At 40.4% G+C, this 16,398-nt stretch overlaps 1 protein-coding gene across 1 annotated transcript in view; it reads left to right on the top strand.

The window, feature by feature from the left end:
* col24a1 (collagen type XXIV alpha 1 chain) overlaps positions 1–16,398 on the top strand; it is a 76,025-nt gene that overhangs the window by 20,442 nt on the left and 39,185 nt on the right. The window contains exons 6-19 of the mRNA XM_079267588.1: positions 3,114–3,167; positions 3,789–3,842; positions 6,655–6,699; positions 7,005–7,058; positions 7,512–7,556; positions 8,437–8,490; positions 8,813–8,857; positions 10,309–10,362; positions 10,901–10,945; positions 13,359–13,412; positions 13,779–13,823; positions 14,223–14,276; positions 14,483–14,536; positions 15,484–15,537. Coding sequence (XP_079123714.1) covers positions 3,114–3,167; positions 3,789–3,842; positions 6,655–6,699; positions 7,005–7,058; positions 7,512–7,556; positions 8,437–8,490; positions 8,813–8,857; positions 10,309–10,362; positions 10,901–10,945; positions 13,359–13,412; positions 13,779–13,823; positions 14,223–14,276; positions 14,483–14,536; positions 15,484–15,537 — 711 coding nt within the window. The remainder of the gene's footprint in view (positions 1–3,113; positions 3,168–3,788; positions 3,843–6,654; positions 6,700–7,004; positions 7,059–7,511; positions 7,557–8,436; positions 8,491–8,812; positions 8,858–10,308; positions 10,363–10,900; positions 10,946–13,358; positions 13,413–13,778; positions 13,824–14,222; positions 14,277–14,482; positions 14,537–15,483; positions 15,538–16,398) is intronic.

Below are 16,398 nucleotides of genomic sequence, written 5' to 3'. Positions count from 1 at the left end.
CCAGAAGTCGGTAAGAGTGTTCTCACAGTGCAGCAGGAAAGGCTGGAAGAGACAAGGACGGTTGTTGGCCTAAATGACAGACCCCATAGCAGATATTGTTGTAAGCCGGGCTTTTCACCATTCCTTGCTCATTAGCCATGAGGCTGACTTCATATGAAGAGAAAATGAAAGAAATTAGGCATTTTTTAAAATCTTTGGTAAGTTTTTCCCAGCATGGCATCAGATGAAAAGGATACTTTGGTACAACTGAGCAAGGATGTGGGCCGATGGTTGTGGTGACTGTGGTCCCGACTGACTACCACAGAGTGGCTGCATACAGCATGCACTCAGTTAGGGAGCAGTCATTCTATAAAAGCTGAAACGAAGGACAAGTGGATGGTCCAACATCCCCTCCTTTGTCTTTTGATGTGAAACTGCTTGCTTATAAGTGAATAGCTCTTCATTTGGAATTGTAATACATATACTTTATAGCTAATGACAAGACACATATATGGAAGTACTTTTCATGAATTATGATCTCTTTGTCTGCCTCACCTCACACACATAAAGAGAGGAATGTTCTGTTTTCCTCCTTGATCAGTCAAACAGCACATCGACAGAGATGTATTTGTTCCGTGTCACCCTTGACCTTGCTGGGACACTGCGCTTCTGGCCGAGGGCGTGAAATATGTGGCCACCTGCTAGCTCGCTGTTCCTTCAGCTTGTAGACCCACGTTGGTTTGCACACAGAGAAAACTCGAAATCAGCGTATTTAATACCGTAGTGACCCGTTAGTGAGTCATGCTCACATCCCGAGCCCCGTTGTGGAGGCGGAATAGAGATTGAGAGACTCTTTGTCTCAGTTTGGAAAAATATCTCTTGTTGAAGTGTGTTTGGTTACTAGGACGAGAATACAAAGTTGTTTAGTCCCTGAAGCTGAGCTTAGTTTTAAGCACAGTCTGAAGTGCTATGACAATAAGCTTGCTGAACTTAAAAGATCTTCTTAGTCTGCTTCATGCACTGCTGACTTTTTCAAACAGAACCTGGTGTATTGATTGACACTTGTTTGACGTCTTTTCTTGCTTTCCAAACCCGTTTTCGTTATTGTTCACTTGTGTTCCTCATGAGCACAATTATGATAGATTTATCCCATTGATATCGATAAAGTTTAATGTTGTGATATATAACACGTATATTTTCCTGTGTATGTGTGTTAAACATGGTCAGATCTTGTATTTGTTGTGTGTGGATGCAGTCTGTATGTTTTAAGAGTAACGTATATGGACATAGCTGTGTGGACGAGCGACAGAGAGAGAGAGGGGTGGATGCGCTAAAAGCAGACTGGCGATCAGAGCTTAGGTTTGATAGTTTCGTTTTCACTGTGTGATTCAGTTTGTATTTGAAGAAGCATTGTTGCTCCTCAAAGCCAACAGTTGAGGATGTGGGCAATGGCATGTTCATAATTCTCTTGGGATGCAACTTAGGCAAGGACTGGTCTGTTTAACAAAATAACATTAATTTCACAATAACTCTTTAGATGAGTTATCTAGAACAACAAATAGTTGAAAAAAAGCACGATTACATTGTTGAATTTATTTAAATTAAAGCAGTCCTCAAACGTAGCTTAGCCATGTCATGTGATATGATGTCTGTTTTAATAAAAGCCACATGTGGCTTTGACTTTCAACTGAACATTTAGCTGAATTGTGCTTAAATTATGTTGAGGTATCCAAAGACTGCTGCTTCGTCATGCCATATCACCTCTGTAGATGCAGCTCTATCTGTAAGAATGTTTGAGTTCAAACTACATTTTTACATGTCTGACAATAGAATATATTTTATGACCCGATCCGCATCGGTTTAAGAAGAAAAGCCTGAAGACCTCTGGCTTTTGAAATGCAATATTGCTGTTCTTTGGAAATGCACTTACCATCAGTTCCACTCTGGCAGACTCTTTGATTTGTCTTCTGCCTTGTGGGAATAACACATGTGGTCTGGGATGACACAGAAACTGAGTGAGGTCCGGATCCTCAAAGGCATTTGTACTTGCGCTTCGTGTTACTTGCTTAGGATGGCAACTCTGCAATGACTTCTAGAACTGTCCTTTATACATGAAGAATTGTATGTACGTTTAAGTATTACATTGAAAGATCAAGGGTCCTTGATCGCTGCAATGTATTCAGAATAGGACTGAAATTCCTAAACTATATAAATAAATTGATGTGTCCAAGATGTACTCTTTTCTGGGCCTTTTTTGAATTTCTTGCTGTTTTAAAAGTCACTTAAAATGGTAATGATACTTAAATTATGCATCCATACCATTCACTGATATCAATAAATTGGGTGGATTATTGTCATGGTTGATTGAAAACTGTGGCAGCTGTCACAGCAAAATGCAATTACAACGAAAATGTTCGGAAAGCAAAAGTGGTCTCTTCAAAGGCACATACATGTACACATATTCACCAGTATTGCAGAGCATAAACCTCCCTCCATAATGCCTGCTGTGTCACGTATGGAACTGAGCTACAAACGGTTGAAACCACAGACTGTAGAGAAACATGGATATGACATCCTTGACTTAACCCATAGATTTCTAAAGGGAGATTTTAATTGTTTCAGCTGTTTGGAGCCACAATATCCTAATTTGAACAGCAGTGTAATGTTCATCACAGCGAGCAACTTAACTGTCCTTGCATCACCTATTTATACCTCTATTTTTAGAAAGGTTGACTTCAATACAGTTGAATATTTTTGTGGCTCGAGCATCCTGCTACCATTAGAGGAGCTGCATCTCAAGACATCTCCACATTGGCAACAGATTTTGCCGCTTGGCTATAGCCAAAGAGACAATGGGAGAAGCAGTCCCAATTATGAGAAAGAGAAAACATGCAAATCTGATTTAATTAACTTGCTTACTCACAATTAATGCACTTCTAAAAATCAACATCTTTCAGTTGTTTATAAAAAACAACAAACTTTAATGCTGGTAATAAAATAGGTGTTTCATCAGATTATTGAATAATTGATTTTTTTGAGAATAACCATAATTTGAAAAATCTGGTGGTGCCAAAATAATGTAGTTGATGTCATCATAAATCATCCCTTATCCTTTGACCCTGTTTCTATTCTAGGGCTCAAAGGGAGACCCAGGGCTGTCTCCAGGCCAGGCTCCACCAGGAGAGAAGGTAAGACATCTTCCACCGGTCTCTGTGTCAAGCTCCTTTGACGGTGATTCTTGTCTTGAGGCATTTTACCTGAGCTGGTCACACAGACACTTAATCTCTGCTTTTTATCTCTGCTTTTGATTTAATGTATCCGAATGTGGGCAAAGATATTGTGAAAAGAATCCTAAAATGTTTGTTCAGATCAGTAGATTATAATGGTTTATATATACTGTAGTGTCTATGATGAGTCACTTAACGCTTTCTAATATGTGGATGATGAAAAACTGATTTTTGAATTTCATCTAATTAACCATTTTCTGCATATGTGTGTTCCTTCAAATCCCCCTTTCTGCATTTGTGACTCTATTATCATCCATGTGTCTGATGACAACACAGCTGGTTTCTCTTACTCTCTACTCTCTCTCTCCATCATTGTCTCTTTTTCTTCCAAACATCATCACAGTTCTTGAGCAGCACAGCTAAATGTCTTGAACTAATTCAGCTCCAAAAGCATCCTTTTCCCTTCAAGCTTTAATACTTTGTGCATTAAAGCTCCTGAGAAAAACTGTCATCATGTCTCCCTCTCTATTATAACCAAACATATAACATTTGTCATAACAATTGTAACATTTGTTCCAACAGGGGGACAGAGGTTCACCAGGTCTGCCTGGGCTAGATGGATTTCCAGGTCCAATGGTAAGATTTTAGAAGGATGTAGAAGGATGTTACCGCTTTTATTGTTGTAGCCTGAGTAACGTCATATGTCGCTATATCCCTTTCAGCTGAAGTGAGAAAGCAGATAACAGCGGACGGTCCGAGATACACTTCAACGGTTAAACAAACTACATCACAGTAGCATTAGTGCGAGTATACACCACGAGGCTGGAAAGGCTGAGTAGATGGCGCAATGAAGTTGCGCCGTCTCATTTCGCCATGTAAAAGCTAATCTAGTTATTTTATTTATTTTATTTGAAATCAAATAAAAAAATGCATAAAGTTATTTCAGACATCTAACCAAAAATCCATTAAAAAAAATCCATTGACTTCGAGACAAGAGATCCAAAAATGCTACCTATGTCCGGGTAATAAGGCTCATTCCTGCAGTACTCTATTGCGGAACGTGCAGTCAAGCCAGCCGTTCCTCCCATCTCCACCGTCAAATCAGCCGATGCTGCAAATGAAGTGCACCCACATACTGACATGTTTGTGAAAAGCATTCAAACTGCCCAGATTGAGCTGACCATACATGTATAAAGAGAATGGAGCTGATGCTGAGCCGACAGACTGATGGTTTGGGCAAAGTTAGCGGAAGCATACATGTGTGACTACATCTGGTTTTCAAAATAAGGTGATAACAAAGGTTATACACAAAATAAATATATGTAAATAAGATTAATTCGATTATATTCACAAGAAGAAAGTCAAAGATGTTTACTGTATCAACTGATTTTCCAGAGTAAAAGTCCCTAGAAGTGTATAATTCAACTTTCTCTTGTTTATATTTTTACTACTGTTAAACCAGTAAACAAAAATCGCAATAAATCTTAATAATATATGTATCTTAACAATACTTGCAAAATTGCAATAGATATCAAATCAGCAGTGTTTTGAGCATCTCAAAGTGGCAGATAACCATATCGTCCCAGCCCTATAAGATTGCTTCTTATATTTCATGTTTAGAGCAGCGTTTCTCATCACCTTTAAAACAGCAGCTCTGTCTTTTAATCGCCTGCATTAATTAGGCACGAGGAGGCACACGTATTACTGGTTAACTCAAGGTAAATGTTAGTTAAAGAGGAAGTTTAAGGGTTAAGATCATGCATTCAAACACACGCGCAAACACACTTTGCCTATGTGTGCGCGCGCACACACACACACACACACACACACACTGGATCGGTGTTCCCACTGTGTTCTAGGTGTTAGCCACAGACATCAGCTGAGGCCTCTTGTGGCCTAATGTGGTCAGTATTAGGTTACCCTGCCAGAGACAGCCTACAGCCCACCCTGCTCTCTGCCTGGCTTCATTATTTACTTTTATCTCAATAGAAAGAAACATTCAGAGAAACCAATAACCTTTTCTTGCTTTCTTTTTTTCATATATCTTCCCTACACTTGCTTTTCTTATTCACTGTCCTTGCATATCTCTCTCTCTCTCTCTGTTGTTGCCCCTCTCTCTCTGAGCCTCAAACCTGGCTGTTAAGATTTGGTGCTGCCACACTTAAACTCGATATGCTTCGAGGTCAAGATCAAAGGTCTTCCAAAAGAGGAAAGGCACACTGTTAGGAGGTCAATGACGCTCACGATATCCCATGCCTCCTTAGGTCAGCAATTGTCATGCCTACGGAGTATTTCAAGGATACAGCTATCGACAAAATGCAGGACACTGCCATTCTTCCTATATCCACCAGTGAGCACATATTCACAGGCACACTCAAGCCCTTTACCTGTTAACTCAGATTTGTTCTGTTATGCTGTATTGCGTTTCATTTCTTCCTGTGACTAGAACTGAGCTTGTGGCTTTACAGAACAGACGTAATCTGTTCTAGCAGATCACACTGCTGCCTTGGCTATATCTACACGGAAGTCCTAGTTGCCTCTTATTGAAGCTTTAAGTCTTGTCTCCACATAGCTGGCCTTCACCTTGCCTCTCAGGAGGCCATCCCAGTGTTTGCAGTCGCTGAACCTAATATACCCAGCACATGACCTGTGCCCTCTCAAGTATTTCCAGAGGAAATGAATGGCTCGGGTCCTATGCTATTTAACCCCAAGTTGGCCTTATATAGAGTGTGAAGGTTCATGTGTCACAACCTTGGAAGCACCCAACGGAGTCAATGGTACCGTGCAAGAAGGTGTCTTGCTTCCCCATAAAGACAATGACCTGGCTTTGACCATTGTGTTTTGGAACTGTTAACATCTGTTGTTGATAATCAAGTAGAATAGAAAAATAAAAGGGCTGAAGAGAAGCTTGGATTTACCGAACAATAAATCTTGTTTAGTTTATAAAGAAGTGCCTGTTTAGCAAAGGAACTAGCAGAATTTGGCGGTAGTACAAAACTGACTGTGGATTAGAATGAGCAACTTATTTTATAGATTTTCTTTTTAGTCGTGTCAGTTTCCTTTTAACCTCAACCACACTGTACTCTGCAACCATTCAGTCAGGAAGTCCTGACAACTGTTGACTGACATTAACTGACTTTTGTGTAAAGCCACCAAAAATGTAATTAGACCAACACTTCAGCCTTCCATTAGCCTCAGCTTTACTTTGTGTTCTAATTGACAGATGCTAGCCTGCTAGCATGGTAAACATTGTACTTGCTAAGCATTAGCATGTTAGCGTTGCCATTTTGAGCATGTGAACATGCTGACATGAGCATTTAGCTCAGCTGTGCAGCATTCAGTACAGCCTGATAGAGTCACAGCATGGCTGAAGACTCGGCTCGTTCATGTCTTTGGTGTTTTTTGGGGAAATCTGCTCAAAATACATTTGTTTTATTCCATTTCCAAGGGTCTTAAAGGTTATCCAGGGTCAGCCGGACTGCCAGGAGAACAAGTAAGTTGTGATGTCTGCTTGTGTGTGTGTGTGTGTGTAAGCAAGAGAAAGAGTTTTATTATTCCTCTGCGTCGGCAACAGCTGTGGCCGTGGCTGTGGTTGGAGGGCTGCAGAAAGGTACAGTTAATAGACAGGGTTGTCTTGGTGGAGGTTGTCCAGAATGAACAGTGCTCGTTTTATTCCTCAGTTGGCAATGCTGGTAGAGGTCTGTGTGTCTCCTCTTTCACTTTATCCATCCATCTAATCTCCCTGTTCACCGTTCATTCAGCTCTCTCTCTCTCTCTTCCTCTTTCTCTCTGCTGCAGGGCATTCCAGGACCTCCAGGGGAAGCCGGGGCTGCAGGTTACCCTGGCAGGCAGGTGCAGTGAAAAATACAAAAATACGCTTTCAGGTCCTCTATCGATCCTCTTAGATTCTTTGTTGCGCTATCAAGAACTCTACAGAAAACACACAGCAATGATCATGCTAACTGCATAATGCACACTTCTTTCTGCTTTCCTATGCACGTTTCTTACCCATTTTGGATTCGGAATTAAGCGGTAACATACTGCTATTTCCCTTACAGCGTATTGGAAAATATAGTTTACAATGAAAGGCATTATTCAATGCAATTGGTGTCATGATGTATTTTCATGTTTGCCGCCTGTGCACTTAAACCCTGTGCAGTGTGGACGAGAAAATATAAAGTCCAACTTAAAGTATAAAAAAAATATTTTGTTTTAGCTGTCTTTCAGTCCATTTAGAGTCTGATGTGTTGATGTTTCTCCCACCATGTGAAATCACAATTCACCTGAGTCCTTCCTTTTTTACAGGGCTTAGCTGGGCCACAAGGTAACCCAGGGCCTAAAGGTGCCCGTGTAAGTACAAGTTGCTCTTTGCTCTCATTCTCCCCTCTTTTATTTTGCAGCGCTGGATGGAACAGTTAATTTCCTGAAAGGATTAGGACAGTGTCAGGCCGACAGCCTTATTCCAGAGAGGCTGCTCTGAATCTGAGTTGTATTTCTGACATACTGCCTGATGAGAGACTGCTTGTGGGGGCCGGTCTGGGCAAGCAAAAATGCCCCAAAACAGGAGAACAGAAGAATGAGAAGAGGATGGAATACAAACAGATGGGAGAAAATATTCAAGCAGACGGACAGGGGTCAAATCAGCTAGTGAGACAAGGGAGTTAAGTGGATCATTGCAGCTCAGAGAAAGAGGATAGCTGGGATTACTGTGTCAGAGTGAGGCGTGCAACGTGAAAAAGAGCCACAGATAAGCTGAGATACAGACACTGATTAGATTTGAATGTGAGAGTGTGTAAAAGAGCAAAAGAAGGAGACAGGTTTGTGCAAATTTCTCATACACACTGACTACATCTTATGACACTACACTACAGCCAAGGTATTGGTGCCTGAAAAAGAATCTCACAGTCGTCATGTCCATAATGACAGCACAGCTAACACATTTCAGTGTTTTACATAAAAAATATTATAATGCGGCTGTCGTGTTTCACACTATTCACTGATCGACAGGAAGCGGTAACACACAAGGTATGCAGCAATGTGCCAGCAAAGTCAGGAAAGAAGACCTCAATCATTTATGATATCAAACATCATAACAAGGTTTACGAGCAATGTGCAGTGTTCATGCTAAATAGAAGTGTTGTGTTGAGGAATGTTTTTAATGAGATACTGATATCACGCTGCTGAAAAATGTTCAGACAATATTTTGATGTGAAATATTGCTGATTTCCAGGGTTTTATTGGGCCTCCAGGCGTTGCTGGGCCACTGGGGCTAGAGGGGGACAAAGTGAGTGATGCATATGATGCCAAGGTCTTTTTATACTCTATTCCTGTGTACTGGGACTTTCTCATTCCCATTATTAATCACATTAATCTCTAATAATCTCTATTTGATGTCTTCCCACTTTTGTTCTCCATTTTATTATCACATATTACAAATCTCTCTGTATAATTGTCGTTGTATAAGAGGAGGGCAGTTTTCCTATGGTACATTTTATTCCGAAAAATTAATCAGATCGATACGGGAGATTAGAGAACCAATTCCCTCGTAGCAGCACAGGTTCATGACGCAGATTTGAGTCACTTATCCACTTCTTTTTCTTTTCTAGGGTATTCGTGGTCCTTTTGGAAAACCTGGCCTCAAAGGAAGACACGTAATAATTCTTTTTTTTTTTTTTATTCCTGCCCTAGGTCCTAGTTGCTTCGAGACAAAAAATATATATACCGTTGTCATCCATCAATAGCTATGAGGAGACAGCTGCAGGCATGAATATCTGCATTATCTTGTGTGATAAATCAGGGAGATTGTAAAAACTGATAAAAATGTCATCCATCTGATAATTTATACAGTGTCGCCTCTTAAAGTAGCAGTACTCCACATCCACAAAAGTCCCGGAGACAATTCCATTAATTTGTGAGCTGCATCTGGTGTTAATGTGCTCAAGCTAAATCCTTTAGATCTGTGGTTCTCAACTGGTCTGGCTGCGGGACTTCTCAAATGTATTTAATGAAAAGATGGTGCCGTTTGAACCTGAGCTGAAAATGTCCTCTGCAGCCGTAGTATAGTGAGCTCTCTTCTGCAGAGAAATTGTTCCTGTGAGTCCCCGTCCCACACATGTTTCACGTAAACAAGTAAAACTGCTTTGTTTGTTATGTCTGTAGATTCACCATTTGTAATGCAAAATGACCACTTGCCTAAATTCGAGCTGTGGTCTGTTGTTTGATGTCATCCGTCTTCAATTCGCCTACTTATAGTGTAATTTGACAGAGGTATAGTTTTCAGTTTATCCGTTGCGGATTGATCTAACACGTCCATGTCCATGGCTGCAGGTAAGTGAGACACTTTTGTGACGTCCTCGGGTCTTGAAGTCGTCTTCTAAAGTACTCTCCATTAGCATTACAAAGCATTAACGCCAAATACTGTTAATGAATAACTCCGCTGCATAAAAAATCCCCTTCAAAATAAAAGCACAAGATTTTTTTTATTCAGGCAAAGTTCCGCGAGGGTCGTGACCCACCAGTTGAGAATCAGTGCTTTAGATGACTTAACAAGATGTGTCAAATCACATTGGCAATGTTGGATGGCTGTATTTTGGCATTGGTCCTGCAATGCCAAGTTTGTTCCCGGGTGGCATTAAAAAGAAACACAGATTGAGATGGATACAAATGGAATGTCAAGATCGGAACCTCACACTGTGAAAAGTTAATGTTTTAAAAACAGGCCTTGGGTTGTCTGTTGAAGTTGCCAAGCGGGCAGTGAGCCCAGTGTTTGATCCAAAGTGTTTTTTTTTCTGGAATGTTCAGCGATGTCGAGCTAACTGGATCAAAGTCTGTGGTCTCAGGGCTGTTCCTATCCACAAGCTCACCAATAGACAGGCGTATCTTGCTTCATTAAATAAGTATTATTTTCACACCATGTCAATGCAAATTTGATCTTGATCAATCACTTGGGGGAAATTGCATGTTAAATGCTATATATATATTAAGTAAAGATTGGAGGCCATGAATAACATAGGAATTAAGTAACAGTATGGAAAGTGGACGGTATAACTGGCAGTGGTTGCACTTATACCTTAAATTGAGTGTGGATGTACTTCTCCCACAGGGTGTGGTGGGACATGTGGGGGTGAGGGGTCCTCCTGGTCCTGATGGCAATGAGGTGAGAACTCCTGTCCACCTCCTGGTGAATTAAGTCGTCCTCTTTTTTTATTCTGCACTTTTTATTTATCTCTGCCTGTTATTTAGCCTTTCTGTCCTCCATCTATAAAGTCTAGTTCTCCCTGCTTGTTACCTGTCCTCTTTCATCACTGACTGTGTGTGAAGTGTATGTAAAAGTACTGGGCTATTTCCTACTTATTCACATTAATATGCGTGAATCATTCCGTGCATGTTCAGGTCTTTTGTATCCACTTCTGAAATGTATATATAATGTGTAATACAAAAACAAAAATATTTTTACACACATTTTTTGAGATCACAGAAGGTGGACGGATAGTTTATTGAATCGTGTTTCTCGATTTATTCGTTTTTGGGTTCAGACATAGATATGTTAAGATGCTTTGTCATCTCAGATGTTTGCACATGAAAACATTAAGTTAATCTTACAGTATTTCCAATGAAGCCTTTGGGATGAGGAATGCGTAATACTGTAAGTATCCTGTCCTGTGTACTTAGGATGTTGCTGTGATGTTTCACAGGGGCCTGTTGGTGGGATTGGCATTTGTGGCTTTCCTGGTCTGAGGGTGAGTATCAGTTTTGCAACGTTATCATTTGTATTAATGTGTTACATTTCCCATGGCGACAATGTTTGATCTGTCATTCAATTGGTTCACAGTTCTGCTTCTGTCTCTCGTACTTGTTACCGAGATTGCTAGTCTGTCCATCTTTCTTTCGGCTTGTCTGTCTCGTGGTTAGATTGCGGTTAGGATGATGGATAGCGGGATATGCTGTGTTTCTTCATGCGTGATAGATGTGAATTTTCTTGCTACCATCTATGTTTTGGTTAGATTTGCTGGAGTACTTGTTTTTTATGGCAGTAGCTCATTTCTTACTATTAATGACCAGCCACGACTGAAATCTAAGTAATCTACAGGTACTCAAAGGAATACAATATAAATAGGACAGGATTCAGAGTTAAACTGTTTTGGTTGCACCTCATGCATCCTCAGCACTACTAGGTCCATGGGCATGACGGTGCCAAAAAAGGCAAACAGCTCCAAAAAGTTGACTTGTAGACTTAAACTTACATTTTGGTGAATTTCCTGCATGTGTAGTGACAGAGATGTGCATTATACTGACACAGTTGTTCATGGTTGGGCACAGTGAAGATACTGTAAATATGTTTAAGTTTGACATACAGTATGAGGGAAGCATGTAAAATGTGAATAATGGAAATTAAAAAAGACCTCCAGTGTCTAGCTGCCGAAGGTTTAAATGTTACCAGCACAACCACTTGGGAGGCTCTGTCTTCTTATGGCAGTGAGACAAACATCTAGACTGTCACAGACCTTATAGAGAGCATGCTCTCTCTTTTTTTTTTACTGCGCAATATACAACTGTTAAAAAAAGTCTGAGTTCACAGAGGTCTCCTAAACATCCCCCTGTTCATGTCAGAGTTTACCTTCATATCTCAGGTCTCACTTAGACCTGACACTATAAATCACTTTGCAAACAAGAACGAGCAGCAAACGGCAGTAAATATGCTCCATTTCTCTGTTATTATCTCAAACTATATTATGAGGGGGTGGGTGTTAATTTATTGCGTGCCTTGGCAATCCATTTTGCAAAAAAAAAGAAAAGAAACAAGTGCCCTTGTTGATGTCTGGAAAGCGTGGACACTGAGTTGTTTGTGGTATAATAGTTTTGGTCATAGCATTACCGGTATCTCCCCTTTTTTGCTCTTTAAATTTGCATGTGGTATGGTGAGGCCTGACTATATACTGTAGTAATGCAATTGTGCTTTCCCCACTCGCAGGTTGTATCAAGTATATGATACAATCAAGTATATGATACACTGAAACATGTTGTGTTTGATTGGCCTTTCTGAGGCTACGGTGGTTGTGTTAAAACAAGAGGTAAAGGAATGCTCCAATCTGGATTCTGTCAAGTCTTAACCCACTTGTCTTAAGTGTGGCTGGGAGATAATGGTTTGGGTGGTGTCAAACCACCTGGCAGTCAGGCTACATCTTGACAGCAGTGTGGGATGTTTATGTACCAGATCCCTTCAGCTGGGCTGGTGGACACCTGAGTTATGGGGGGAACGTTCTTTTTTCTTGCCTTATCTCCCCCAGTATGACATTTTTCATGTGTTCTCTGTTGAAAGTTTCCTTTGATAGAGTACGTTTGATTTGTGCCTGTCCCGTTGCAGTACCACAGGGGAGGCGCAGCATCAAACACCAGACTTACAGGGTCCAGATGGATTCCTAGTTGAAGCCACATGTCGTTGATGACAGAATTAAGCCATGTCCTCTCACTCACTTAAGCTTTGTTTGCATATATTTTTAATGTGATAAACTTTTAGATTGGATTAAGTATGATAGCAAATCATTCGCCTCTATGTTCATCTATAATACTGGAAATGGATCATTTTAACATACGTATACAAACATGGTATTCTTGTTTGTCCACGTTTATTATGATATTCATCAACTACCCGCCAAAGGGCTTTTATTAACCCCTCTAGTCTTTAAAATATCCCCTCCTCCCTTCCCCTACCTACCCCATTAAGACAACCCAAGAAAACAAAACTGAAAAATAGAAAAGCAAAATATATGTTGTTTTACTTTGTTTGATGGCAGATTGTTGTTTGCCATTGATTCATTGCCAGCAGCACAGTTGCCAATGACATGGTTGCAGCAGTCATAGTGAAAACCACCATCATCAGTGGCCATCAGTGACCATTCTCACCTTGCGTCTGTCAATTAGAATGGATGTTGTTGGCTGGAAGTGATGAACACGGCCAAGCCCATACCCATAAAAAACAGCAGATAGTGTTTGTGTCAAAATAACGTCCCTGCCAAGAAGAAATCTGAAACATTTAGTGTGAAATATGCCAGTGAGTCTCAGGTAGCAACCATTGGCCAGTATAGAAGTGTGCGTGTGTTTCTGTTTATTTGTGGTACATCATTTCCATTCTGTACCTCCTTCCCTCTACAGGGGGAGGCTGGGCCTGAGGGACTGCGAGGACTGCCTGGTTTGGCGGGGCCTCAGGTAAGTTAGACATTGGCTACTGGAAAATGCTGCAAATTTTAGGAATATACTGTACAGTACTGTCAAATCATTGAGATATCTAAAGTATCCACTGTATGTAACTCCACATCATAAATCTAGCACCACCATAAATACATTTTCTGGCCTGTCAAAATATATAAAGACAAATAAGTTTCAAAACATTTGCCACAATGTCAAGTTGTATTATCCATCAGCCTCCTCCTTGACTTCACTTCATTTCAAATTCCTGCTTCAAAACATCTTCTGTAACAGAACATTCCTGAAGTCACATTTTCCCTTTCTTCTCTTCTCATTAATGGACTGATTCTTCTATTTCCCCCTCCTTCTTTCCTCTTCCTGTGGCAGGGGCCAGCAGGACCAGCCGGCCTGCCTGGATTGAAAGGTGATAAGGTGATCTAAATATTTACATTATTGCAGTGTGTATCTGTGTGTAATGTGTCAGTAGTAGCCCAGCTCACATCCTGTTAACATTTGGATAATGCAGCCACTATGAACTCAAATGTAATAACATGATAGTAAACAGAGCACGTTAACAGTAATTTATGGAAGAAATTGATATTGCTCCAAATGTGTCTTTACAGTGTTGTCATTTGTTTTTCCGATATTCAAACTGAATTTTAACTGCAACTTACCTTGAAAGTTTACAAGTGTTGCTGCATGATGTTCTTATGTATACAGTACATACTTTATTTACAGGTACACCTTTTTGTATCTACTGTAGGGCCGTATTGTGATCACTGTGGCAGACTAGTGTTGTGTTATATCTCTGTATGATACTGTGACATTCAGGGTGAAGTGGGACGAATGGGCGAACCTGGAGAGATGGGGTACCAAGGTGATAAGGTACGTCTCCCGTCACACAAGTACGATTTTAAGTAAAACACAGATGCACACCATTTCAACATTATGTGCATGGAACTATTGTTCCCAGTCATTTAAAAAAAGATAATTCGATATTTTATTCCCACGCTCATAGCGCATGACATCATTAGAAAAAATACTTGATAATACTTTTACAATTCATGCAGTGTTATATCTCTTTGTTTCAGGGTGTTGTGGGTGCACATGGTCCTACTGGGCCAAAAGGGAAACCTGGACCACCGGTATGTGAGTGTGAGTGTGTATGTGTCTCTGCAGCCAAGGGTGCATGTGTAGCAATTCCTGAAGGTGTATTTATATGCGTGTTTATGTGTATTTGTATATTTATATATTTGATTCTGTATTTTTATGTTGGATGTATGTGTGTGTGTGTGTGTGTGTGTGCGCTTGCCATGTTGTACAGGTTTTATATACAAAGCCAAGTAAACACGGTGTGCCACAACGAGATCGTGAATTGTTATGTGTAAACTGAAGTAAACTCTGTCACATTCACAACACATCACCTTTATTGTGCCCTTGCTGTTTGTGAGTTCCAATGAGGGAAGAAAGAAGCCTACATTATTGTGAATTAATGTCTCTCTTTTCACGGTGGAATACTGTATAAACAAGTCCAGATGCTGTCCTGTTCCAGAGCACCTAGTTCCTATGCAGCATCAGCTGTTGCCGTAGTTCAAGTTACCACAGTCCTCTGAAGAAACAGAATAACCGCACTGTTCACTACAGTATCATTTGACGAAGAAGAAAAAGATGTGGCGTACTACCACGCAGTGTTAAAGTCTATCCAAACTTAATTAATTCAGTATCGTTTCAGGAAAACAGCTTTCTTGTCCATAGTTTTGCAAATGCAGCTGCACAACATGCCCACACAATGCATACTAAGCCAGCAAGCATTACTTGAGAGAGAGAGAGAGAGTTTAGTCTTGATCCCTGATAGCAAGTGTACATGCAGCATCATGTTGTGACCGATTGGTGCTTAGTTTGTTGTTGCTCTCGACACCCATCAGTGCGATTAAGCATCATATATCGAATGGCTACAAGAACACAATGTGGCATCACATTAGTCACATCTATACTCAACTTCATGTTGAAGAAAAAACAACAGAATACATTACCTAAATGGTGACAGAATGAACACGTAATAATTATGATGTGTTCTGTGTGTTTTAAACAGGGTAAAATTGGTGACATCGGGGCAAAGGGACCACATGGACCTCCAGGACCAGAGGTAGGACATACATATCAGCAACTGTCTTGATAAAGGATTAATTGTTAAAAAGTGTTTTGTTGAGAAGGATCTGAGAACAGTAAATCAGTATAGTCAGTGTACTCCGTACAGTACATCAGTAAGTATCCATTCCATCTAACATGGTGTTGTATGGTGTGATGTTTGAGGCCTATGGGAGCTGTTGGTATTTAGACATTTAGTCCTTTTATTTCATTTGACACTATTATACGGCGTTTCATAATAATAACAAATTGAAATGTTACTTAGACTCAGTGGAATAGTTGAATTATTCATGGTTCACTTATATTGACATATCTATATATCAGACATATATATATGAGCGCGGGCAATGGACACATTAACCAACTCGTCTTACTAGCCCTAAAATAGGCTGCAGTACTCGATATACAACAAGATGAATCTTGTGCTTTTTCTGTTCTGGCATCTCCCTCCAGCAGGTTTCTGCTTTGGAAATAGAATACCTCACCTTTTGTCAAAGAGGTCATTGTTGATGTATATGGAAAGTATGGAAAATGCCAAAGACACGCAGCAGTGCAACATGACCATAAGTCACATAGGCCACAGCTAACAGGTATAACTCTCTAAAATGACTAATTGTGTCATGGCAGGTGTGCCTGAAGGTATTCAGCCTCTATCTGCTCACTAGCAATCCATCACCATCTCTATATCGGTTTGCAATAAGTTTGCCTACACTCTCAAGAAAGGCCTCACCCCTGTGTCTGCCTCATACAGATGTGTGCAGGATGCTTCCAGTGATTTGCAAAGAGTAGCTGCTGTCGTACATCAGTACCTGCCTTTTTAAATGCAGTATAATTCTACCCCTCCTGTAATTTAGACAGA

This window comes from Melanostigma gelatinosum, assembly GCF_949748355.1.
Source record: "Melanostigma gelatinosum genome assembly, chromosome: 4".
Classification (NCBI taxonomy): domain Eukaryota; kingdom Metazoa; phylum Chordata; class Actinopteri; order Perciformes; family Zoarcidae; genus Melanostigma; species Melanostigma gelatinosum.
Note: the sequence above shows the minus strand (reverse complement) of the source record. Positions and strands in the feature narration are given on the sequence as shown.